General features: G+C 36.7%; 3 protein-coding genes across 7 annotated transcripts; all 3 read right to left on the reverse strand.

Annotated features, from left to right (window-relative positions):
- Nucleotides 1–10972: 10972 nt before the first annotated feature.
- LOC110712384 (pentatricopeptide repeat-containing protein At3g04130, mitochondrial-like) lies at nucleotides 10973–16748 on the reverse strand. Of its 5 annotated transcripts, none has more exons than XR_002509572.1 (3): nucleotides 14176–16260; nucleotides 11480–11754; nucleotides 10973–11348 (listed from the first exon to the last, which is right to left on the reverse strand). XR_002509572.1 is itself a non-coding variant. In XM_021890842.1 (3 exons), the coding sequence occupies exons 2-3, from the start codon at nucleotides 15746–15748 to the stop codon at nucleotides 11723–11725; spliced, it is 1605 nt and encodes a 534-aa protein (XP_021746534.1). In that variant the 5' UTR covers nucleotides 15749–15979; nucleotides 16323–16748; the 3' UTR covers nucleotides 10973–11722. The 5 variants fall into 5 exon arrangements, 3 of the variants coding, with proteins under 3 accessions (XP_021746534.1, XP_021746533.1, XP_021746536.1); XR_002509573.1 differs by having other exon boundaries at nucleotides 10973–11393; XM_021890842.1 differs by adding an exon at nucleotides 16323–16748 and having other exon boundaries at nucleotides 10973–11754; nucleotides 14176–15979.
- Nucleotides 16749–18206: 1458 nt separating this feature from the next.
- Nucleotides 18207–19850, reverse strand: LOC110712403 (UDP-glycosyltransferase 89A2-like). The gene has a single exon (XM_021890863.1). It carries the CDS (start codon nucleotides 19364–19366, stop codon nucleotides 18353–18355), a length of 1014 nt encoding a protein of 337 aa, XP_021746555.1. The 5' UTR covers nucleotides 19367–19850; the 3' UTR covers nucleotides 18207–18352.
- A 3044-nt stretch (nucleotides 19851–22894) lies between these two features.
- LOC110712474 lies at nucleotides 22895–25832 on the reverse strand. Its single transcript, XM_021890939.1, has 2 exons — nucleotides 25551–25832; nucleotides 22895–25456 (listed from the first exon to the last, which is right to left on the reverse strand). The coding sequence occupies exons 1-2, from the start codon at nucleotides 25830–25832 to the stop codon at nucleotides 22895–22897; spliced, it is 2844 nt and encodes a 947-aa protein (XP_021746631.1).
- Nucleotides 25833–26062: the final 230 nt, after the last annotated feature.

Consider the following 26062-nt stretch of genomic DNA (forward strand, 5'->3'; position numbering starts at 1 on the left):
ACGCTTTCAAAACTTAACGTTGATCTGTTTTTATAAGGAGAATATTCAAGCTTCCATCAAATTCCCACTTCCCCCTTAATCCCACGTTCTCTTTGGCTGAGAAGTTGGGATGTAGGCAGAGGAAATTTAGGAACATGATTTCCTTAGCTTGACTCCCAAGTTCAACGTTCTCCTTAATACTAGGAGCCAGTATTTACCAAGTCAAAAAAATCAGTTATTCAAAAAGATAATTATTTAATAAAAAAGATAATTATTTATTTATTAATTAAAAGATAAATAATTAATTAATTTAAAACTTATCTTTTTAAATTAATGAATTATTTATTTATTTATAAAATCTTTTTAAATCTTTTTCAAAACTGATTTTTATCACTTCCTTAAATTAAGGGATATGAAAACTGTTTTAAAACTTTCGTTTAAAACTTTCTGAGTCAATCGTCAAGTTCCTTCGGGAACTACAGGTTCCTTCAGGAACTTCGAGTTTCTTCTTAATTCCTTCCATTCCTTCCAACACTTTTGTTTCTTAAGCTCGTACACTGAGTAACTAAGTATATAGAGTTGTGAGGACATCTTGAAAGCTTGCATTCATCATCAAGTCTTCCAAACTCTGTTGTTCCTACTCCGGAACATGTATTTGAGTACCTGAATTTTTCTGTTCAACCAAGACTCATAAACATCATTAGTCAGAGTTTGTTTTATGTAAGTCAATCATCACAATATTAAGGTAGTCAATTCAACAATATTCCCCCTTTTTGACGATGACAAACAAAAACAAACTCGGTTAAACAAAACAAACATCCAAGCAATCAGAGTAACCAATACTTAAATAAAACAGTTAAATTATTTAAAGCAATAAAATAAACTAAGGATAAAGAAGTCTGCATCATTCATGAAATTTATAAATTGTGAAATTTATACCTTTACTTAAATGATGAAGACTTGAAGGGAATCGGTTTGAGTCCAGCTTTCTGAGTTTGTTCTTCTCTTCCCCCTTTTGACATTATCAAAATGATAGAAAGAGCATGCTATATATAGTACTAAACCACGGAGGGAGTAGTAAATCTGAATTCATGAACGATTAAGCATGCGCACACAGTTCATATGCAACCAAAATGAAAACATCAATTTCAAAGACAAACTTAGCCAGTTTAATACAAACCGAAATAAAAACAAAATAAAGTGTTCAAAACAAGCCAAACAAAATAAAATTGAAGGACAATATCACTGTTTAATAAATCACAAGAAAGAGTGGGGTAGGTTTGTTTTGCAAAGGGCTAGGAAATGGTAGCAGCTTCATGGTAAGGTAACATCCTTGATCGCATCGAGAATGGTCTTGTAACAACTTTGCTTCACTTTAGCTTTGAGTTCCTGAGCCGAGGAGTCCATATGAGCATTTACTTTATCTTCCAGAGAAAGCATCTGAGTTTGCAGCCCCTCAACTTTAGTAGCCAGGTTATCCACTTTAGAAGAAAGGTTAGTTATACTCTGTGTAAGTGTAGTGGACAAAAGCTGAAGTTCCTCCTGGATTTGCAAGGAACTTGGACCAGAGCTAAAAGCACTGAAGCCGAAACCAGAAGTACGAGGCTGTGAAGCAGGTGGAGAAGGTGTGGTTTGGTGAATAGAGGAAGGAATAGGGGGTGGTGATGGAGTTCCTTCAGAAACAAGGGAAGACGGACCCTGAGGAACTTGGGTGGAAGTTCCTTCAGAAACTTTAGATGTATCATCATCCAATTGAACAATGATAACAGGCTGAGATCTCAGTGTTCTGGGTTTAGAAGAAGCAAGTTTAACGCTTCTCCTTTTTCTACCTGTTACAGGGACAGTTTGTTTAACAGAGCCTCCAATTTCCTTGAGTAGCTCTTTCACTAACTCCTCTTTGTCATCTTTTTCCTCCTTCTCACTCTCTATTTCTTTCTCTTCTTCTGTTTCCCTCTCTACTACACTTTTTCTCTCTTTTTCACTCTCTTTTTCCTCTTCCTTTTCACTCTCTGTTTCCTCTTCTTTTTCATCATTTTTCTCACTGTCTTTCTCTTTCTTTTCTTTTTCTTTCTCACTGTTTTCTTCCTCTTTTACTTCTTCCTTCTCACTGTCTTCCTCTTTTACTTCTTCCTTCTCACTGTCTTCCTCCTCATCAATGCTTTCCCTCTCATTCAGTTCCCCCTCACGTTGATCTCCCTCTTCCTCAGATTCCGAGTGTACATCGGTAATAAAACAAACTTTTCCACGAACAACTTTAAGGCTTAATTTTGAGAGGGATTTTTCATGGAGTATGTTTTCTGGTTTCAAGGGGTGGGTTTCTTCCTTGGTTAGAGGAACTTTGAAGGTTGGAAGTGGCGGTTGGTGTTTTGGGGTTTTTTGAGGTGAGTGGGTGCGTGTGGTAAGTGAGGTGAGAAGATAGGTGACGGTTGAGAGTTTAGTGGGATAGAGAAAAGGTTGTGATTTATTTTGACAATGATAAAAATTAAAAAAAAATAAGATAAAATCTAATTGAGAAAAAAATCTTTTTGTTGTTTTTAAATTTATAAGATAACAAAAATAATAAAAAGATAAAAATAAAAATTGAAAAATAAAGAAAAATAAAAATTACGAAAGAAATTTTTTTTCCAGTAAGTTAGTTCAAAGTAAAATACTGGTTAACATGTACAGAGCTTTACAAAAAGGAACTTGGAAAATAATATGGCTTAATTTGTCTTCTTCATCAACATAATCACATGATCACATACTCATTAGAATTACACACTCTTTCATTGCAAGATTCGAGATTATGTTTTTCACACCAAGGTTATATATAGCAATTGCTCAGTCGTTTCAGTAAGACATACCTTGGGGTTCCAAGAAGAACTGCTCAATTCAGCTTTATCATTCCGAGTTCCAATCGCATCTTTTCGAATTTTTCTCTACTCAAAGGCTTTGTTAGAATGTCAGCAATTTGATATTCAGTTTGTACAAATTCTAGTTTAATAGAGCCTTTTTCCACATTGTCTTTTAGAAAATGATGCCTAACATGAATATGCTTTACACGTGAATGATGTACTGGATCTTTTGATATGCAAATAGCACTTGTATTATCACAGTATATTGGAACACATTCAAGAACTATGCCAAAATCACGTAATTGTTGTTTTATCCACAACAGTTGTGAGCAACATGCAACAGTTGCTACGTATTCTGCTTCTGCTGTGGATAGAGCAACTGTATTCTGTTTCTTGGAACTCCAAGAAACTAAACAAGATCCTAGGAATTGGACCATACCTGATGTACTTTTTCTATTCACCAAATCCCCAGCATAGTCGGCATCGGCAAATCCAGTAAGATCATATGTGTCACTTCTTGGGTAGAATAAACTCAAGTCGTCAGTTCCTTTGAGATATCTCAGTATTCTCTTGACGACTGTTAGATGCAATTCTTTGGGGTTTGATTGGAACCTAGCACACAGACCAACACTAAAAGAAATGTCAGGTCTACTTGCAGTTAAGTATAGTAAGGAACCAATCATACCTCTGTACTTTGTCTGGTCCACACAAGTTCCTGAGGGATCTTTGTCTAACCTAGAGTTAGTTCCCACAGGAGTGTGGTTAGTCTTTGCGCTGTCAAGGTTATACTTTTTCAGGAGTTCCTTGACATATTTTTTCTGATGTATAAATATTCCTAATTCTGTTTGTTTGATCTGCAGTCCTAAAAAGAAATTGAGTTCCCCCATCATGCTCATTTGGAACTCACTGCACATCAAGTCAACAAAGTACTTGCACAAAGATTCGTTAGTTGCACCAAATATAATATCATCAACATAGATCTGCACAACTAAGAGATGAGTTCCTTTAGATTTTAAAAACAAAGTTTTATCAATTTTTCCTCGTTTAAAATCATTTTCCAAAAGTAACTTGGACAGTCTTTCGTACCATGCTCTTGGAGCCTGTTTTAGCCCGTAGAGAGCCTTATCAAGTTTAAAAACATGGTTTGGAAAATTTGGATTCTCGAATCCAGGGGGTTGATCGACGTAAACTGTTTCTTTTAATAAACCATTCAAAAACGCACACTTTACGTCCATCTGATACAGTTTAAAACCCATAAAAGCAGCAAAAGATATTAAAATTCTAATAGCCTCAAGTCTAGCAGCAGGAGCAAATGTTTCCTCAAAATCAATACCTTCCTGTTGGTTATATCCCTTTACAACCAACCTAGCCTTATTTCTTACAATTGTACCATATTCATCAAGTTTGTTTCGAAAGACCCATTTTAAACCTATGACCTTTTTATCTAGTGGCTTAGGTTCAAGATGCCATACCTGATTTCTTTTGAATTCATTAAGTTCCTCTTGCATGGCTATAATCCAGTCAGGGTCTTCTAAGGCTTCTTTATGGTTGCGAGGTTCCAAAGTAGATAGAAAATCATTGAAGGCACAGAAGTTCCTCATTTGCGATCTAGTCTGAGTTCCTTTGCATAAGTCACTAATAATTTTGTCTAGTGGGTGTGACTTTTGGTGCTTCCAAGGTTTGGGCTGGAAGGTTTGGATAGTAACTCGACTATTCTTATTTTCTGAGCCAGTTGCTTCTTCTTCAGTGATTTCCTCTTGTGTTATTAGTTCCTCGGCAGGTTCTTCAATCTGAGGTTGTTCTGTCGAAGGAACTTCAGTCAGTATGTCGAGTTCCTTCTCCGGATTTTCATGATTTTCATTTACTCGAGTTGGCTGCTTATTTGGAATTATTGCATCTTCTTCTTGTTCTTGAGAACGTACTAGACCAATTTCAAAGTCATAGTCCTCATGTTCCTGTGTACATGGAAGTGGATTAGTTTCATCAAATATAACATGCGCACTTTCCTCAACACACATAGTACGTTTATTGTAAACTCTATACGCTTTATTGTTAGTAGCATATCCAAGAAATACGGCTTCATCACTTCTTTCATCAAATTTCCCTATGTTTCTTTTACCATTATTATGCACAAAACATTTACAACCGAATGCTCTAAGATGAGATATGTTCGGTTTTCTGCCTTTCATCAGTTCATAGGGTGTCTTATTTAATATAGGCCTTAGCATGACACGATTTATAATATAACAGGCTGTATTCACGGCTTCTGCCCAGAAGTTCCTTGGAAGATCGCTGGCTATTAACATGGTTCGAGCCATGTCTTCTAAGGTTCTGTTCTTCCTTTCCACAACTCCATTTTGCTGTGGAGTTCTTGGAGCTGAGAAATTATGACTTAAGCCTTGTTCCCTGCATAAATCATCAAATTTAAAATTCTCAAATTCAGTGCCATGATCGGATCTAAGGTGTATCAGTTGATAACCTGTGGACTTTTGAATTCTCCTGGAAAATGTAACAAACTCGTCAAAAGTCTCATCCTTACTAGACATAAAAATAACCCATGTAAATCTAGAATAATCATCAACAATTACTAAGACGTACTTCTTTCCACTTCTACTTTGAATTCTCATAGGACCACATAAATCCATATGAATTAACTCTAAGGGTTTCGTGGAACTCACCATCTTCTTGGATTTAAAGGATGTCCTGACCTGCTTTCCTTTCACACAAGCGTCACAAATTTTGTCACATAGGAACTTGATTGAAGGAAGTCCCTCTACCAAGTTCCTTGTTCTTAACTTATCAATCAAAGAGAAACTTGCATGACCAAAACGTTTATGCCACAGTAAAGGATCATCCTCAATGACACTGAGGCAAGTTAAGTTGTTCCTCGGAACTGTATTGAGATCCACTGTATAAGTGTTTCCTTTCCGAGTTCCTTCCAGCAAAACTTTCCCAGTGTCATTCTGAATGATGCTACATTTTTCAGAATCAAAACTTACAGAGTTTCCTTTATCACAAAATTGTGATATGCTTAATAAGCTGTGTTTGAGGCCCTCGACTAAAAAAACGTTATCAATAGCTTGGGAACTTGACCTTCCAACCTTTCCTACGGCAACAATGCTGCCTTTCTTGTTATCACCAAAGGTCACAGTTCCTCCTGTATAGGCCGTCAGTGAGAGAAATCTAGTTTTGTCTCCTGTCATGTGCTTAGAACAACCACTATCGAGGTACCATTGGTTGTTCCCCCTCACTTCGACCTGCAAAAGAAACTAAGGGTTAGATTCAGGAACCCCATCTTTCATGGGTTCCTTTGTTGATACAGCAAACTCATTTTTCTTTTGCCATACATAAGCTATATTTTTAGTGGACTTAAGTTCCTTTCTTTTGCAATCAGTATCTTTGTGTCCTGACTTGCCACAGAAGGAACACACAGTCTCACTAGGGAGTTCCACGTACTTTTTCTTTTTATCATTGTTCTTCTTTTTGTGGTTGAAACCCAAACCCTCTGTCCTTCTGGTTTGAGCTTCAGATATCCACTTTGGAACTCCCATGTGGATTGCACTTTTGTTGTTTCTAGCTCTTTCTAAATCCTTTTCAAGGGATTCATTTTTGTCTTTAGTAACCTGCAATTCTTTTTTCAAATTTTCAAGATCATCATTAAAGGTTACTAAAGGCAATTGAAGAGCATTATTAGAATCAATGTTAGTGCATAACAATTTATACTGAGTCAATTCAACATTTAACATGATATTTTCATTTTTGACTCTTTCCAATGTTTCCTTTAGCATAGAGTTTCTATCTAGCAAATCAAAGAATCTTCCCTGAACATCTGTTCTTGAACTATTCAAATATTTCATATGATCCTTATAGATTTCTAGAGATTTTTCATTTTGTCCAAGTTTAAGACATGTTTCTTTATATTCATCCAAAGTTTCTATGAGCAAAGAAATTAATTTGTCTTTTGACAGGGATTTCAGAAATTTAGGTTTGAGATTTACCTCCTCTGACTTTTTAGCAGACTCACTGTGTTTAGCCATCAAACACAGGTTTGCCGTCTCTTCTTCTGTGGATTCTTCTTCATCCTCGGAACTTGTGTCTCCCCACGCAGCTATCATGGCTTTCCTGTAATCAGATTTTGAAAAGTTTGGAGTATTAGATTTTCCGTGTTCCTTCATTTTTCCTTTTCCTTTTTCTGATTCCCAGAGAGGGCATTCCTTGATGAAGTGATCTGTGTTCCCACATTTGTGGCATCCTCCAGTTTCCTTGGAATATTGGTTTTTCTTGAAGTTCCTTTTCTTTTGGTCACCAAACCTTTTGTTGCGGTACAACTTTTTTTGCTTCCTGACTAGCATGGCAGCTTCTTCCTCTCCAGATTCGGAATCCTCTTCACTTGGTTGGACAACCTTTAGAGCAATTCCTCGGCTCTTTGAACTTTCTTGGCTTTTGTTTGATAGGTGAAGCTCATGAGTTATTAAGGAACCTGCAAGTTATTCAAGGTTGAAAGTTGTAAAGTCCTTTGATTCCTGCAAAGCTGCCACTTTGGATCTCCACCGTTCATCTTCAGGAAGACTCCTTAGAATTTTGCGTACCTGTTCATCCATAGGAATAACTCTACCAAGAGAAACTAATTCATTAGTAATATTTTTAAAACGAGTAAACATTTATTGAATAGTTTCTTTTGAACCCATTTCAAAACGTTCATATTTAGAAAGCAGTATATCAATTTTAGAACGTTTAACTTCATGAGTTCCTTCGTGGGTTATTTCTAGTAAATCCCATATTTCTTTTGCTGTTTTACATCCCATAACACGAGTGTGTTCATCTGGCCCTAAACCCCAAACTAAGAGTTTTTTAGCAGTAGCATTAATCTCTTTCTTCTCAAAGTCGCTTCTATCGTATTCAGAAATAGGTTTAGGAATTACCTCGTTTTCTGCATTGGTCTTTGTTACCTCGTAATCTCCTACCTCGATAGCTCGCCAGACTTGATAATTCTCGGACTGTATGAACATCTCCATCCTCGTCTTCCAATAGGCGTAGTACTTCCCATTGAAGAGTTGAGGTCTTTGTGTAGAATAACCTTCAGCTAGTCTCTCGTCCTTCGACATTGTTCCTCCAGGAACTTGACTCGACAGGGCTTCCTGCTTTTACGAGTTCCTTGCTCTGATACCAATTGATAGAACAATGTATACTACAAGAGGGGGGGTGAATTGTAGTATATGTAGACTATGGTAAATTTTGCGGAATTAAATCTACTACTAAGAGAAAAGACACTGAGATAGGCAATGAATAAATTCACTATGTAAAAATGATTTACAATCACTAATACGTTGCCTAGACTCAAGTTCCGTGAGAAACTCAAGTTACCCAACTGTGATTCCTCAATCACAGTTTCTCACACTTTGTGATTCTACTCCGAATCACTTGTACAGTGTAAACAACTCTCTCAAGTCTCACACTTTACAACTCTCACAACCCAAACCCAATTACACAATGATTACAAGTATTTCCTAAAGAACTTAAGAGACTAAGGATGGAAGGAACTTCTCTTTTAAACACTTTAAAACTCTATGCTCTGAATACTTAAGATTGTTTTTCCACGCTTTCAAAACTTAACGTTGATCTGTTTTTATAAGGAGAATATTCAAGCTTCCATCAAATTCCCACTTCCCCCTTAATCCCACGTTCTCTTTGGCTGAGAAGTTGGGATGTAGGCAGAGGAAATTTAGGAACATGATTTCCTTAGCTTGACTCCCAAGTTCAACGTTCTCCTTAATACTAGGAGCCAGTATTTACCAAGTCAAAAAAATCAGTTATTCAAAAAGATAATTATTTAATAAAAAAGATAATTATTTATTTATTAATTAAAAGATAAATAATTAATTAATTTAAAACTTATCTTTTTAAATTAATGAATTATTTATTTATTTATAAAATCTTTTAAAATCTTTTTCAAAACTGATTTTTATCACTTCCTTAAATTAAGGGATATGAAAACTGTTTTAAAACTTTCGTTTAAAACTTTCTGAGTCAATCGTCAAGTTCCTTCGGGAACTACAGGTTTCTTCAGGAACTTCGAGTTTCTTCTTAATTCCTTCCATTCCTTCCAACACTTTTGTTTCTTAAACTCGTACACTGAGTAACTAAGTATATAGAGTTGTGAGGACATCTTGAAAGCTTGCATTCATCATCAAGTCTTCCAAACTCTGTTGTTCCTACTCCGGAACATGTATTTGTGTACCTGAATCTTTCTGTTCAACCAAGACTCATAAACATCATTAGTCAGAGTTTATTTTATGTAAGTCAATCATCAAAATATTAAGGTAGTCAATTCAACACATGGAACTAAGCTAATTTCAACAATCCCTTTGTCTCTACCTTAGTGTCCTATCATTTGGTAGATTATGAAGTGCCCTTAAATCAGATTAAGAGAATTGATTCTTCATCTTTTTCTTTTTCTTTGTTTGAAAACCTTACCAAACAAGCCTCATGTCATGTGACAAAAGAAGCCCTGAACAATATGAAAAAAAATGCAGGTATCCTAATCCTATGCAAAAAAAAAAAAAAAAAAAAAAAAAAAAAACGAAAAACCACAACATTAAACAAAAAGATATCTGAGTATGACAACACTTGCTTTAAGTTCCATCCAAAGTAATAGATTCGGTTGCATCACAGCGATTTAAAGAATCTTGGGCTTACAACATTGATCGCGATTGCATCCGAGATATAAAACCCTGGTTTAGTCATGCCAAAGTTTAGGCAGGTCAAAATAAATGTAACTGTATATTTGTAACTAAAATCACTTTGGGAAGAAAAAGGAAATAATAGAAAATCAGAAGTCTGACAATAAGCCACCGACTAAAATCAAAATTTTCAGGCCACACCTAGAAATTTAATGGAAAAAATGTAGTACTAGAAAAGAAGAATGACAGATGTCCAGATACTCCACACCACAAATCCTTTGACTCTGCCGAAAATTTAGTCATTTGGCCTACATATATTTTTTAGAAGAAAAATGAGAAAGATCAGAAGCTGAATGTGTTAAGAATAGAAACAAGATAATAATCCTGCATTGAGTATGAAGAGCTGTTTAAATCTACTAAATCTACTTCGTAAAATTATTTATCATAACCAATATCATATCATGATATGAGATGAGGATGATGATAATTAGTAGCAAACACTTAGGAATTAACAACCGATGTTATAAATCAAACTAATACTTTTTTTTTTTTAGGATGCCCACCCGGTTTACCAAAGCTTAGCTCCGACTATATCCGGTTTCGACTCGGGTAGCAAACCTGGCTTATGGTGGGTGAGTCTCCTGACAAGAGTTTCTGCATACGGCGAGACTCAAACCCGAGATCTCCCTTAAGCGACATCAAGTAAGTTGCTTACCACTTGAGCCAACTCTTGTTGGTAAATCAAACTAATACTGTATATAGACTTGTGATCTTGAGAGTTGAAAGAATCACTGGATTGACAAAACTAAAGACTGATACAAGAAGCGATAATAGTTTGAGGGATTGGATGATATCGGCTTCATTGATAAGAACAGACAACAAAGTTTAAGCATTGAAGTATTGTTGAATGGATTATCCAGAGCCTAACAAATGGAAGAAAAGCAGAATACTTGCTGTTGGGGGGAGTGGCAATTGCTAGAGCATGTCTTTTAGTGCCAAACTTATCTATCAATTAGATAAGAGAAAAACTGAAAAAGACATGCAATGCCTAAAAATTTTGGTGTTTAAGTTCCAATCAAAATATCATCCAAAAGGCCCTGCATACATCATTTGGGTGTACACTACACAGAAATTAAAATCGCAACATTTTGCTACAAATTAAGGCCACAATTCACGAATAAGAAAATATAGAAGGGGCAATTATTATTATTATTTTTTAAAATCATAAATCTAATTAGTATATTAGGAAGAAGTGTTCAAGTACTCTCACATCAGCTAATTTTTTTTATCTCAACCATCAAATAAAGCAGACAAATCTAATAAGCTATGAGTTTAATTCTTAATTAGGTGGAAAACATAATTTTTGGAGAAGAAATCGTGTCATGAAACAGAGAAAGATGTTAAATATCTTTAAGGCAACAATTATGCTACACTTAAAGAGGTTCATCTATGATTATCTACTATGAACTGGAAGACATATCATTAAAAACAACATGCATTCAAATCAAAAAGTTAGAATGAATTTTCAAGAATACCTTTTGCAGTAATTTCAAGGCATGTCTGCTGCATGACTATTCTTGCAGTCAGCTTAACACTGTCATTGGAATCATTCGAATTCTCCTCTCTTAAATTTAGCGTGTTTTAATAGCTGTAACAAAAAAATTAGGATACACAAATAACAAAGAAGATTGTCTGTGTCTCTCAAGAGCAAGCAGTTCAGCTTCCCTGAACCCTTTATTTCTTTCAGACAACATGTATTGTTTCGGAAGTAGAGATTATAAGCAACTTCTACATTCCATTCTACTGCATCAGCTCTGCACGTTTGCGCTCATTTCATCAATAGGGAGTTGGAGTTCTGGAAGTCCAAAACATAACAATATAAAGCTTTGACAACATTTTCCTGTGAATAAAAACAGACTTATTCCTAAATTCTATAGTTGGTACTTTGTATAAATATTCATGGAAGGATTACTACTAGAAACATACATAAATTTGAGGAAGTGAAGCTCAGGTCAGACATCAGAAATCAGTGACATAAGGCACCAGGCACATACAGTGATGCAATCTACTACGTGGCTCTTAATGTAGTTAGCAATACACAGGGGAATCTTATAAGGGATTGTTGGCATCGATTGTATCATCTCCATCACCAAGACTGACAAAGGGCTATTACAGCCTTGTACTACATGGTGGGCATCAGTGTCCAGGGACTCCTGGCAGCTGTTATTTTTAAATAGATACATTGCTTCCTCTAGAACCTGCTGAGTAATGAAAAGAATATTAAACAGCATCCAACTTTAGAAATTTTGCGCGGAATTCAAGATTGCAGCACTTGAGATCATTAACAAAAATTACAAGCTAAAATATGGCAAAATGTACTTCCTTAAAGACAGCCTATATACGATATAAATACACTAAGTCACTAACTAGGGCAAAATGTATTCCTCACAGGCCTTAGGTGAGTTTTATCGAGAATTCAGGTACAGTGCCATCCATCAGTTCATGATTTGAGTGTTGAGTGAAGACTAAAGACCCCATGTGACCTAAGAAGTTGCTTAGAGAACTAGGAAACTTTGCCCACATTCTTTTCTGAATTTCAAGTTTTCTCCATATCACGTACAAGGTCTCATGGACAAGACAATCAATCATGGGACATCATTACATAATATTCAGGGACATTGGATAATGAACAGAGTCTGAAACCTGCACATTCTAGTCTCTACCAACATGGCCTACAAACAGTTTCATTGGAAATTTTTACTTCCGTTCAGAAACAGTCAAGAACCCACACAAGTATACATGAAAGGATTAATACACCATATAAATTTTGAAGGCTGTGATTCTCAAGTAGGATACAGAAGCAACAACATACAGCATGCGATCTACTAACAGGAGAATATCACGGAGAACTATATAGTATCACCAAGCCAGAAAGCAAATCCCACTACAATTTCCCCAAGAACTGAAACCAATATTATCTTGACAGCCTTAAATTGAAAATATTCTTGCTTTCTGAAACTAAACTTCACCACAAATCACCTAATCATAGGAATCTGAATACTTACACATATAATAGAAGAAAGCAGCACTTCGGAAACAAGAAAGAAACTGTACTACCTGAAACAGAGCAAGAGTTCCATGATAAAACATAGCATTTAGAGTTTTAGACATTGAAACCAACTAGACATGTGTCCTGAGAATCCATCTGACAAGCAAAAGTGCTGGACTTATGAACTTCCTCATGGGCAATTGACTAATTGATTTAGGATATACTGTTACCCAATATCTATAGTCTATTTGACATTGAAAGACCAAAGGAGGCTTCCATATAGCAATAGCCAAGTCCAAGACTCCAAAATAGTCACATAATTATAGCCTTTTGCATGGGTTTTCACCAGATGATTTCTTATCAGTTGTCATCAGTAGTTTAAGCAATCCAAGGAGGCTGTTTCAGATTCTAGGAGACATCCTTCCACTACTGTCAAAATATTTCAACATCTTCTAAATTACATATTGCAATTATAGAATTTGTTAAAGATAATCAACATTCACTCAGAGTCTCTTCTTTTACCTGTGCCTTGGTGCTATTAGAAGATTGATAAAACTTCTGTAATGTGCAATCCAAGTTTCATACAATGTTTCTTAGAATTGCCATCAAGCAACAAAAAATTTAACAAGCATAAATGCTTCAAATTAGGAATTAAAAGGAGCCCCTTTAGTATGGTGTGACTTTGGGGATTGAGCAGCTTGGTACTTTGGGAGACTTTCCTCTAGTACTTGGCCCTTAATGGTTTTTGGTAACTTCTCCAAGATTTAGTCAAAAATTTCCCTAAGTCTATGGGCTAGTGGGCTACGACCTAAGTCAAAGATATCTAAGAGTAAGACCCATTATATTATTTGAGTGCAACAATCTTAGGTCTGAAGTTATATGGTTTTGATGGCCTTTTCTAAAATTTCATTTCAGATTAATCAAACACTCTTAGTCATAGGCATGACCGCATGAGGTAAAATATTCACGATATTTCTGAATTTGGGTACAATGTGTGAATAACTTACACTATTATTCTTCTAAATTACCATAAGAGTATTTGTAATCTCAATTTAGGTCAAGTTTTCATCTATCATCCTAAATTTTGGAATAATTAGAAACCAAGAATGGAACCCTAGGAAGTGGGAGACAGATACATCCCTCCGAATCAAATTTACAACTAGAGCAGGATTTCAGGGGCATATATTTTGGGTTGCACCATATGGCCATTGCAGCCATTAGTGGATCTGAAGAGGATCCCCTGGTGCTTCATTAAGATCTTTTGTGGCTTCCTAGATGATTTTACATGCATGGGTTGTGAGCTTGTAGCCAACAAAATTGAATTCACCTTGCCAACTATGCATAATAACTCGTACTAAAATTGACAGCATCCATATCATAGGGAGCACACATCATAATATATTGATGTCTACAACCAATTCTCTATCAGTCTATCCCAAAAAGACCAATCTGTCACCTCGATTTTCTCATAAAACGCCTCACATAAAAATATAGGTTGAATATAAAAAGTCTAGTAATTTACACAGGAAATTGTACTCGTCACAAACTCGAAGATATATAAAGGACATCTGTAAACAGTGAACCAAAAAAAAGTGTTAACAAGATATATGTTGCCATTAGTGATGATTCTGACCTGGAAAACTCTGCCTAAAAGAAGCTTTGAATTTATCAAAATGAAGCTCAACTCTTTCAGCAGCATCATACATGTTCTTTTGTCTAACTTCATCTAGAAGCCGACGAAATGTTTGATGCCTTGGTACCAGCTCCTTACAAATCATCTCCTCGAATAATTGGAAAGCCCAATCACATCTGTCCACTCTACAAAGACCATGAATCAAAAGTGAATATGTTGAATCATCAAGACTAAGTTGATGCTTGACAGTCATATCATCCAGTAGTCTGCTCAAGCAATTATCTGGCATCCTCAATCTGAAGCACGATTTAAGCAATGGATAGAATGTCTGAAGGTCCGGCTTACAAAGTGCTGCCTTTTCCATGTCTTCCAAAACATTGAAAGCCATCTCTTCTTGGCCATGCCGACAAAACATGCCAATTAATGTATTGTAGGTACACGTGTTAGGATGAACACCATTCATTGGCATCTCTACTTTAAAGATATCAAAGGCTTCCGTTATGCGTTGAGCTTTCCCAAGGGTATGAATCAATGCATTATAAAATTGAATGTCAAATTCACATCCAGCTGATTTTGCTTGGTTAGCTATTTGTAGAGCATCTTCAACTTTATCAGCCTTTGACAACAAAGACATCATAGTTGTGTAAGTAACAACACTAGGTTGGCAGCCCTCAGATTCCATCATCTCAAGTAACTCATACGCCTTATTCCAATTAGAAAGTCGGCAGTATGACTGAATTATAACTGTATAGCTTATAACACAAGGAGTGAAACCATGGCCTTTCATCTCTTGAAGCGTCCAGTAGGCTTCTTCAACCCGCTTAATTTTGCACCAACCATGTATGAATATATTAAAGATGTGCACCGTAGGAGGAATATGAGATTTAAGGTCCAAAAAGATGCCACGAGCCATCTGTACTTGACTCTCTTTGCAAAGAGTATCAAGCAACAAATTCATGGACTCGGCATTCTTCTCCAAACCATAAGTAGGCAACTCATCAAATGTTCTCACAGCATCGTTCCATCTACGAGCACCAGCAAACCTCCTCATTATTTTAGACATAGTTCTAAGAGTGACCAATTTCCTCTCAAGCATTTCACCCTTCAACTCACTCATCTTATCAAACTGCCTCGCCTTTCCTAGTATGTCTACCATTAAATCATATGCTCCAGGCAAATGCTCAAAACAAGACCGCGAATCAGCCCACCTAAAAACGGCATAGGCCGATTTCCAATCGTCTCTAAACCGATGAAGCAACATATCAACAAGGGCATGGCTAACACTAATTCCCTCACAAATTTGATCATTTAACAATGAACTCAAAATCTCCTCCTCACTACTACCAACACTAACCTTGTTTACAACTAATTGAATCTGCTTAGATAAACCTTCAGCTAGATTATCAAATTCCCCAGTTGATGTCGAAAATTTTGCATAATCATAACCCTTAACATAACTATCATTCTGCAAAAGCAAAGGTACTAATGCAATAACATGTTTTGAAACTCTTTCATTCAAACAATATCTAACTAGGGTTTTCAACAACAAATTCTGCATTCTAATTAGAGGCATATTCAAGCAAATTTGAATTCGAATGAATTAAGCAATCAAAGTAATTGAGGAAACCCAGAAATTGGCTTACCTAAGTACGAAAGAAAGAACGAACTAGGGAATCTGGGTTGTTGAATTCTGGAAAAATTTAATCCTCAAATTGAATTGTACTTTGTAAAACTTTGGTTGTATGTGTACTTCTTTGTGATTGTTGAGGGACTAGAAAGTAGAAAACGAAGATGCAGAGAGAGACTGAAAATTAGGGGAAGCAATTAGTACTTCGTGGAGGCGGATATACCATGGGCATGATGCATCCGTTAAAAATAAAAAACCGGAAAGAACATTCTATAAATATGTAAGGAACATTAAAGAACCTAATAATTTGTGTCAAAAAAACAACCTAATAATACTATCTTATAAAGAACCTCGTCTTCAACCTTTGTCACATTATTCTCAAATTCAACATCTATATCCAGATTCATCAAATTTTAAAAAGGAAAATAAACAATGAATTTTATGATTACAAAATATTCTAATTCATATCTAAAGTAACACAATTAAAGAAAAATGGATACAAAATTTCATTCAAAATTACCTTCGATCTTTGACTAACAAATTCACATATTCACCTTCAATTCATTAAAAATCACTCCATTAACAAAACAGTGATTAAAAGCACCACGAAACTCGATCTAAATGCTCGGCCATCGTCTTCTATTAGAAAAATTTCTTTTTCTCTATAAATTTTCTATTTCTCTCTCTTAAATTTTTATTCCTCTCTCTAAAAAAATCAAACTAGTGAAATTAAATATGAATAAATATACAAATTTCTAAATTGAGATTGGGAAATAATTACCAAAACTCTTCAATTATGGAACAAATTATTCATTTAAAGATTGAAAAGCTAGATGTTCTTTAAAAAATACTATTATGTTCTTTTCTTTTCTTTTTTTTTGTTTTTTTTTGTGAAAAAAATAATATTCATTACCTTATATTATCATGTTCTTCATTAATATTAGGATGTTCTTTAAGTATATACAAAGAACATAAAGCTTGATGTTTTTTTAACAAAATAGTTATATGTTCTTTACAAAACAACTATATGTTCATTACAAAACAACCATATGTGTTGTTCTTTGAAAAACAACTATAAGTTCTTTACTGAATAACTATATGTTCATTCCGCCTTTTTTTAAGGAAAATCGGATGCACGGAATATGGTTCATCCGCCTCCATGATAAAAAATTTAGCTTTTCATCGCTAATTATCTTTCATTCCATGATGAAAAAATTATGAAAACTACATATATATAAAATACACATTATAACAAATCTAACAAGACCCCACTTGATATATTTTTTCCTTATAGATTATCGTACACTTAAGGTCAAAGTTTGGTCAAATCAAACAATCAGATCAGATCAGACCAGACCAGATTTGACCACAGTAGATCAGATAAATTCAGCTAAGCAAAAATAAGGTGAACCAAACGAGGCCTAAGTAAACCCAATTTGATTTTGTGGTGTTGAATTTTAAATTTTCAATTATCTTGGATCAGTGAATGAAAATTGATTTGTAAAGGATGTAACGGAGGTAGTAGTTGGTGTCGGAGAAGTGGTGGTGGTGCAATGGCAAGAACGATTAACAAGGGAGAAAATTGGGTATGTGTCGATGGAAAAGCTAAGAGGGAGATGAGGATGAAGAGGAGAGTTAGGGCCTATTCTCTTTAGCTTAATTTCAGTTCAGTTTAGCTCATAATTTCCTTTTCTCATAAAATATTCATTTCAGCTCTATTCAGTTCAGTTAAGTTTAGCTCAGCTCCAATTAGTTCAGTTCACCAGTAAATCAGAATAGACCTGTTTTGGGTGTTTTTGGTCCCTTGGGAGAGTTACTTCACCAAGACTGGTCCATCGCTGTCTGTATTTGCAAAACACGGAGACTCCAATTGGTAGGAGCTCCGCCTTCGACAATCAAGTTAGTATTAGTCGTAGAAGATGAAAAGATGCGGAAAAGGTAAAACGGAGATCTTCTCGGATTTCGAGATTAGGTGTTTTCTTTGATGTGTGAGAACGTAGTGTTATTGTAATAATTATCGGCGTCCCCTAAATAGGGGAATCTCCCTATTTATAGGGTCATTGGTGAGTGTGCCCTTGAGTAGGTCACTCTAACCTAATTCTGATGGGCTGCGCCGCATTTCGACTTTCTTGAGATTTGGGCCCTGAAGGCTGTCTTTTCTCCCGAGCTCTAGGAGTACCATGTGTCAAATAGGGATAGGTCCACTTTGGCCTTATCATGGGCTGACACATGTCGTCTATTGGCTGGACCACGTGGCATGGGTAATTTTTACCCAAAACAAGACCATTAGTTATTTAACGAATATTTTTAACTAAAAACTTTCATTAATGTTATTTATGTAAAAGTAAAATAATATATTAAGGCAATGATAATTTGAAAATAAATAAATAAATAGCTCCCATTATTGATATTTAAATGTAAAAATACAAAACTATTATATATTTTTAGACAAGTAAAATTGTTTTCCTGTTTTGGGATGGACATACAAAGAAACTTCACACACACATTACAAATTCTTATTAAAAAAATGATATGAATAGTTTCATAGATTTAAGTTTTTAATGCAATATTTTGGCTCAACTCTTTCACAAACTTAATCACATTAGATGATGAGCTACCACCAACTTTCACTGCCTCTAATGCCTTTTGTCTCATCACCTTAGCATTTTCTTTCTGTGGTACATTCTCGTTGATCGACTCTCTAATGATCCAAGCCAATTCATCTGAGTCGGGCACCGTGTGTTCTCCTTCACATAGATGAACAGCCAACCCTGCGTACTCCACAAACTGCTTTGCATTGTGGAACTGATCAGCTGCCATTGGCCAAGCTAAAACCATAACTCCTGCTATTATACTCTCTAGTAACGAGTTCCATCCACAATGACTCATGAACACACCCACTGCTTTGTGGTTCAGTATCTCAACTTGTGGTGCCCACCCTTTAATCACTAAACCTTGATTCGAGACTCGCTCCTCGAACCCTTCTGGTACCAATTGGCTACCCTCTGCCTTCATCACCCACACGAAACGTGTCTTGCTTCGTTCCAACCCTAATGCAAGAGCTTCTATTTGGGGAACTGTTAGTAACTTTTGACTCCCAAAACAGACATACAAAACACTCTCATCCGGGCATCCATCAAGCCACTTGAGCACACCATAACCAGCATCAGAATCCGGGTTAACCCTCTTAGGTCCACTTACTGACCTTAATGGACCTACACTAAACACCCGATCATGACCCAAATCTTTTTTCACTTGATCTATATACTCCCCTTCTAAGGCATAGAAAGAATTGAAAACATAACACCAACTTTTAGGATTTGTAAGAAAACACTCTTTGACAATCCTCCAATCAGAGTCATTCTCCTTATAGTTTTTGAATAAAGAAGGTTGTTGCTCCTTGTGCAAGGAAGGAGATCTAGGAATGTCTTGCATTTGTATAATGTCTAAATTACGAAATTTTTCCATGTTTGTCATTAGACGTTGAATAAAACAAGTAAAGAATGCTCCCGAGGTGAAGAAAGTAATTGTTGGTATGTCGAGTTTTTCTGCCCAATATTGCATGAGGAGGAGAAGGATGAGATTTAAACCATTGTAAAATCTCTCCTTCTAGTTTGCTGAAAGTTGCAATAATAGGAGCAACTCCGACATGTCCTATATCTTTTACATTTTCAACACCTAAAGGGAGTTTGGTGTGAGTAGGGAGAGGTAAGACTAATGTATGAATTGAATTTGGGTGAGTTGAACGAAGTGGGATTATGATAGGTAGGTTTTTAGGAGTGACTAAAATGGTGATATTTAGTCCTTTGAGTGCTAGTTGGTGAATGAAGTCGAGGAAAGGAAGCATGTGGCCTTGTGCCGGGAATGGAAAGGCTAGTACGTGGATGTTGTTCATGGCGGGGGTGGTGGTGGTGGTGGCAACGATGGGGAAAGAGGAAGCCGACATGGCTTTTGGTTGTGGTGTGGTTGTGTATGGATAGAAATGAGTGGCACATAGATGGTAGATGGGGTGGCTAAAACCAATGAATGTATAGTTTTACTTATAGTGCAAATGGCGTCCTTGATAAATTGTCACACCAATCTTAGCTTGTTGTGCTTAAATAATTATTGATTTCTTGTACGTTTGTATTACACTAAATGACCTACGATATTTAATTTGGTGTCCCTATATTTAATGTACTAGCTTCATTATTTTGACAATATAATCTAGGTGTTTAAATTCATTGCCTTTTAAACGATTACATTGTTTGACTTTTTATGATTTTCAACTCATGTATTAAAACATTAATATTTATATCTCTAATTTTGTACTTCCTCCGTTCTTTTTTACTTGACCCGCTTTGACTTTTACACTATTCACCATTATTCCTTTGACCGTCTTTTGTGAATAATTTATAAGGAAAAATATGTTCATGTTGGATATTTTAAATTCGTTTCAAGAAATACTTTCATAATATATAACTTTTATAATTTTTACTTATAGAGAATTAAAGTTATTAATCTTTGAAGTTTTGCATTGGCAAGCGCGATAAAAGAAATAGGTCAAGTAAAAAAGAACAGAGGAAGTATGCTTTAACAATATCAAAATTGTTTTATAAGTATACATAATATAGAAGCAAATTAACAATATTTCACATGACTTTTTTTTTCCCTATGAATTAGTGGTTAATTGTGATCAAACTTTAAAAATTTTGACTCAAAAAATTTCACTGTGACAATTTTAGAAGGATTTAGAGAGTATTGTACAATGAGTTGTTATGGAGTTTGTTATGAGTAATAAAGGGTCAAGATCCACACTCTGTTAATTTAATAGTTAGTTCCCTCTAGGTTTTCTCCTTAGGAGGGTTTTTTTGGTTCCCTCTAGGGTTTCTCCCTTGGGAGGGTTTTTCTAGCCTTCATTGCTAGATTTTCTCTACTTTTTTTTGAAGGTTTTCCTTCAATCTTCTCCTTCTCTCTCTTTCTCTTCCATCTCTTTTCTTCTGATCTCAATTGTAAATTTTTGTAGGGGCTTCCATCGGTATTTTTACCGGTGGTAAGCCCCAAAAAACTTTTTAATTGCTTTCAATAAAAGATCACATCTTTATGATGGAGTTTGATCTATTAGGTTTATTTTATTTGTTTGTTCGTCTGTCAAAGTTTAAAGATGTAGGGTTTCACAATCTCCAAAAGTATCTAGAAGGCCATATGAGTTTTTTCACCCAAACAACTATTCATATGTGGATCTCAAGCCGAATTAGTGCTAACTCACAGATTGTATTGCTTCAGATGAAGATTTTTATAAAGGCGATCGTTGATCGAATCTGCGATGTAACTAGTTCTAAGGTGAATTGTATTTGTATTGGAATTTTAGATTTCTTCGGAATTGTTTGTAAGTGTCGTTTGACTATCTTTCATTAATGAAATTCTTTCTTGTTGAATTGCACAAATTCACAACCTAACTTTCATTAATTGGAATAATCACCAATATATACAAAGCTTATTCCCAGTGTTACCTTAATTAGGTTGCTAGAAATAAGAAAACAATATAAAAGATAGAAACAAATATATTCTACCAAATTTTATCCTCAATACCCCCCCTCAAGTTGGAGCACTAGGATCATAAATGCCCAACTTGGACAAAATATTATCAAACTGTGTCTTCCCAAGAGTCTTCGTGAAAATGTCGGCCAATTGAGTAGTCGTAGGAACGTAGGAAGGAGAAATCAAGCCTTCTGTAATTGCATCTCGCACAAAATGACAATCAACTTCAATATGTTTGGTCCTTTCATGAAAAACCGGATTCTTCGCAATGTGCAAAGCAGATTGACTGTCACAAAACAACTTGATTGCCTTAGGATGATGCACACCTAAGCTTAGCAACAAACTCTTAAGCCACTTTAGCTCACAAGTAACTGCCTACATAGATCTATACTCGGCATCACAAGAGGATGTCGCAACAGTTGGTTGCTTTTTAGTCTTCCAAGAAATAGGAGAATGACCTAAAAACACCAACCAACCTATGATAGAGCGACGAGTTAGAGGACAAGCCGCCCAATCCGAATCACACCAACCCTCCAAGGTAAGGTCACTAGTAGCACTCAACAAAATACCCTGACCCGGGGTACCTTTCAAATAACGAACAACTCGAAGAGCTGCTTCCCAATGCTCAATGCGCGGCTCTTTCATAAACTGAGACAAAATATGAACGGAGTATGCTAGATCAGGTCTAGTTACCCCTAGGTAAATCAAACGACCAACCAACCTACGATACACCTCCGGATCCTCAAGAAAAGCCCATGTTGCACGACCGAGCTTGTGATTTTGCTCCATGGGAAAACCACTCGGCTTTGCCCCTAACAATCCTGCTTCACTAATAATATCCAACGTATATTTTCTTTGACATAAAAATAAACCTGAAGCACTACGAGCAACTTCTATGCCCAAAAAATATTTCAAAGGACTTAGATCCTTCATCTTGAAACAATCACTGAGATAAGCCTTGAAACCAACGAGTGCAGCGGAATGATTACCAGAAATAATAAGATCATCAACATACACTAAGACATTAATCTGAACGGTGCCTTTAGTGTACGTAAAAAGGGAATAATCATAGTAAGATTGAATGAAACCATACCCTTTCAAAGCCGTAGTTAGCTTTGCGAACCAACACCTCGGTGCTTGCTTCAACCCGTACAAAGACTTGTCCAAGCGACAGACTAATGTAGGATCCTCACTTTCAAACCCGAGAGGTAATTTCATGTCCTCCTCATCAAGATCACCATGCAAGAAAGCATTATGCACATCCATTTGATGAAGTTCCCAATTCTTTGATGCCGCAATTGCAAGAAAAGCTCGAACTGTTGTCATCTTTGCAACCGGAGCAAACGTTTCACCATAATCTATGCCTTCCTGCTGATGATTACCAAAAACTACCAAACGAGATTTGAGTCGTTCAATATCACCATTAGACAAATATTTTGTCTTAAACACCCATTGACTCCCTAGTGCACGTTTACCAGGGGGAAGATGCACTAAGGTCCATGTACCGTTGTCTTCCAAAGCCCTTATTTCTTCTTGCATAGACTTCCTCCAACCGTCATGTTTCATGGCCTCCTAAAAGGACTTCGGATCATGACCACCAACAATAGCTGCTAGAAACTTACAATAATTCACAGAAAACTTGTCACAATTTATATAATGTGCTAAAGGATAAGGAGTACCTGAAGGAGTATTGGAGGACGGAGTAGAGGGAGACGGATTGTTAGCAAATACGGAGTGAGTCACAAAATCCCGATGGCGTACATTCGAAAATTTTTCTCTGAAACCACGCCCCAAGAGCTCGGGAGCTGCTGCCCCGACATCACTAGTGGCGTGGCTGGAACCTGGCTGCTGCACACCCTCGGTGCTGCTAGCAGTAGCCTCTGCACCCAGGCTGCGGTGTGTGCCTTCTGGCCGTGGCCTGACTGCGGTGTGGTCTGTCCCCCGTGAGCTGGGCTGATGTGCCAAGGTGTCCACACCCGCAGCCCCCCCCTGCGGGTCAGCAACAGCAGGGCTACTCGCAGGGGCTCGTTCACCCAATTCTTGTGTGTCGTTTGACACATCGTTGACCACAAAAACATCACCTTCCTCAAATTCAACAAAATCATCATGAACATTATAACCCGAATCATACACATGAGGCTCAATATTAACATCTTCTGGAGTAGCAAACGGGAATACATCTTCAATGAACTTAACATCTCGAGACACAAAAAACACCTTAGCTTCAAGGTCATACAAACGCCACCCTTTCTTCCCAAAAGGATAGCCCACAAACACACACTTCCGACTCCTACTTGCAAACTTATCCCCATTAGTTTTCTGATTATGTGCAAAGCATAAACAACCAAAAGTACGAATAGCATCAAACATAGGGGGTTTATCAAAGAGAATTTCAAATGGGGTTTTATTTTGGAGCAACGGAGTTGGAGTGCGGTTAATAAGGTGAGCCGCGGCTAGAACACACTCTCCCCAAAAATAAATGGGTAATTTGGCCTGGAATCTCAAAGCTCTCCCAACTGACAAAATTTGTTTATGCTTTCGCTCTACCCTCCCGTTTTGTTGCGGTGTACCCACACAAGGGGTTTGGAAAATAATACCCGTAGCATCAAAATAATCACGCAAGCAATTAAACTCCGTACCATTATCACTTTGCACAATTTTTATGGTTTGTGAAAATTGTCTTTCCACCATAGCAACAAACATAAAAAACATACGAAAAACCTCCGTTTTATCATTCATTAAATAAATCCAAACGACTCTAGAATAATCATCCACTATAGTAAAAAAATAACGAGCACCGCATGACGAAACATGTCTATACGGAACCCACAAATCACAATGAATTTTTTCAAAAATTCTAGATGCTTTATTGTCACTCAAAGGAAAACTATCTCTAGGATGCTTAGCACGCATACATACTTCACATCCTTTATCTAAACATGCTTTATTACTAACTGTAGGAAGTAACTTAACTACTTTCTCGGAAGGATGACCCATGAGACGATGCCACAACACCAACTCTGAATTCGCAGCAAGAGCACTCACATGATGTACCAAATCCGTTTTGCTAAAGTAGTACAATCCGTCCCTCCTAGTTCCCGTTCCAATCAGCTCCTTCGTTTGGTCCTGTATAGCACAAATATAAGAGTTAAATTGGACAGTACAATTAAGGTCATCATTGAGTTGCGAAACAGAAATCAAATTACAACTCAAATTAGGGACATAAAGTACTCCGGTGAGAGTAATCTTGTCCGATAAAGAAACAGAGCCAATAAGGGAAGCTGAGACCGTGTCTCCATTAGGCAAACCAACGGGACATTCAAAACTTTTTGTATCAAAAATCCAATGTTTTTCTCCGGTGACATGATGCGTAGCTCCTGTGTCAATAATCCAAGAGGTATCATCAAACTTACCACTCAAACGATTATCGGAAAGTGTAGCATTACCCATCAATCCCGTGATTGCCTTCCATTGCTCACTAGTAAACACTTGATTAGAAGAAGAATTGGAAGCACTTAGCGAACCCGGACCCGAACCAAGAACACTTGCTGAGGTAGCATTGGCCCGCACCTGACCTCTGCCACGTCCTACCCCATTAGGCCAGCCATGAAGATCATAACACCTATTTTCCTCATGACCCTTCTTCTTACAGTGAGTGCAAATTTTATCGGCCCAACACCTACTAGATTCGTGTCCTACTTTCTTGCACCTGTCACATACCGGTGGTTTGTCCGACCCACCACGACCACGGCCAGCACCTGCTCGAACCGCAAAACCAAGCACCAAAGACGACGGTGGTTCTTCCTTAGCGCGAGAAATACCACGAACTCGCTCATCTTGGGAAATTTGCTGAAATGCTCTGTTCAACGTGGGAAGGGGTTCTTGGGATAACAAGGTGGAACGAAGTGGAGCATAATACTCCGAGCACAACCCCAACAAAAACTGCTGAAGACGATCAGCATCCCTCCTATCCGCATGTTGTTTGCCAATATTGCAAGTGCATTTACCACATTTACAAGCAATCAAAGGTTCATGTTTATTGAGCTCATCCCACAAAACAGAAAGTTTACTAAAATAAACAGCCACCGACATACTTTTCGGTTGTTCACAAGCATTAATTTCAGATTTAATTTGCTGAATTCGAGGTCCATTAACAAGGCAAAAACGTTCATGTAAGTCATCCCACAACCTCTTAGCATTATCATAGTGAGAAAGCATCGACTTTTACCTCAGGGTCAATGGTATTCATTAACCAAGAAACAAGCATACATTGAATAGTAATCCAGTCATCCTTCGTACAGGGAGGAACATACGTGGGAATACTGCCGTCCAAGAAACCAAATTTGCGGCGAGACGACAGAGCAATTCGGATTGCATGAGCCCAGTCATTGAAATTATCGAGTTTCAAACGTTGAGAAGTGATAAAATCACCCGGCCGATCTTGCGGTCCAAGGTAAAACGGGGAATTTACCTCAATTTTGGGTGGTGGAGGAGGTGGTGTATCCCCCATTGTTCACGGTGAGAAAAGAAACAGGAAAGAAGAAAAAGAAGAGAAGAGAAAAAATATAAAAGATACCATGTTGAATTGCACAAACTCACAACCTAACTTTCATTAATTGGAATAATCACCAATATATACAAAGCTTATTCCCAGTGTTACCTTAATTAGGTTGCTAGAAATAAGGAAACAATATAAAAGATAGAAACAAATATATTCTACCAAATTTTATCCTCAATATT

Source organism: Chenopodium quinoa, unplaced genomic scaffold (genome assembly GCF_001683475.1).
Source record: "Chenopodium quinoa cultivar QQ74 unplaced genomic scaffold, ASM168347v1, whole genome shotgun sequence".
NCBI classification, from domain to species: Eukaryota; Viridiplantae; Streptophyta; class Magnoliopsida; order Caryophyllales; family Amaranthaceae; genus Chenopodium; species Chenopodium quinoa.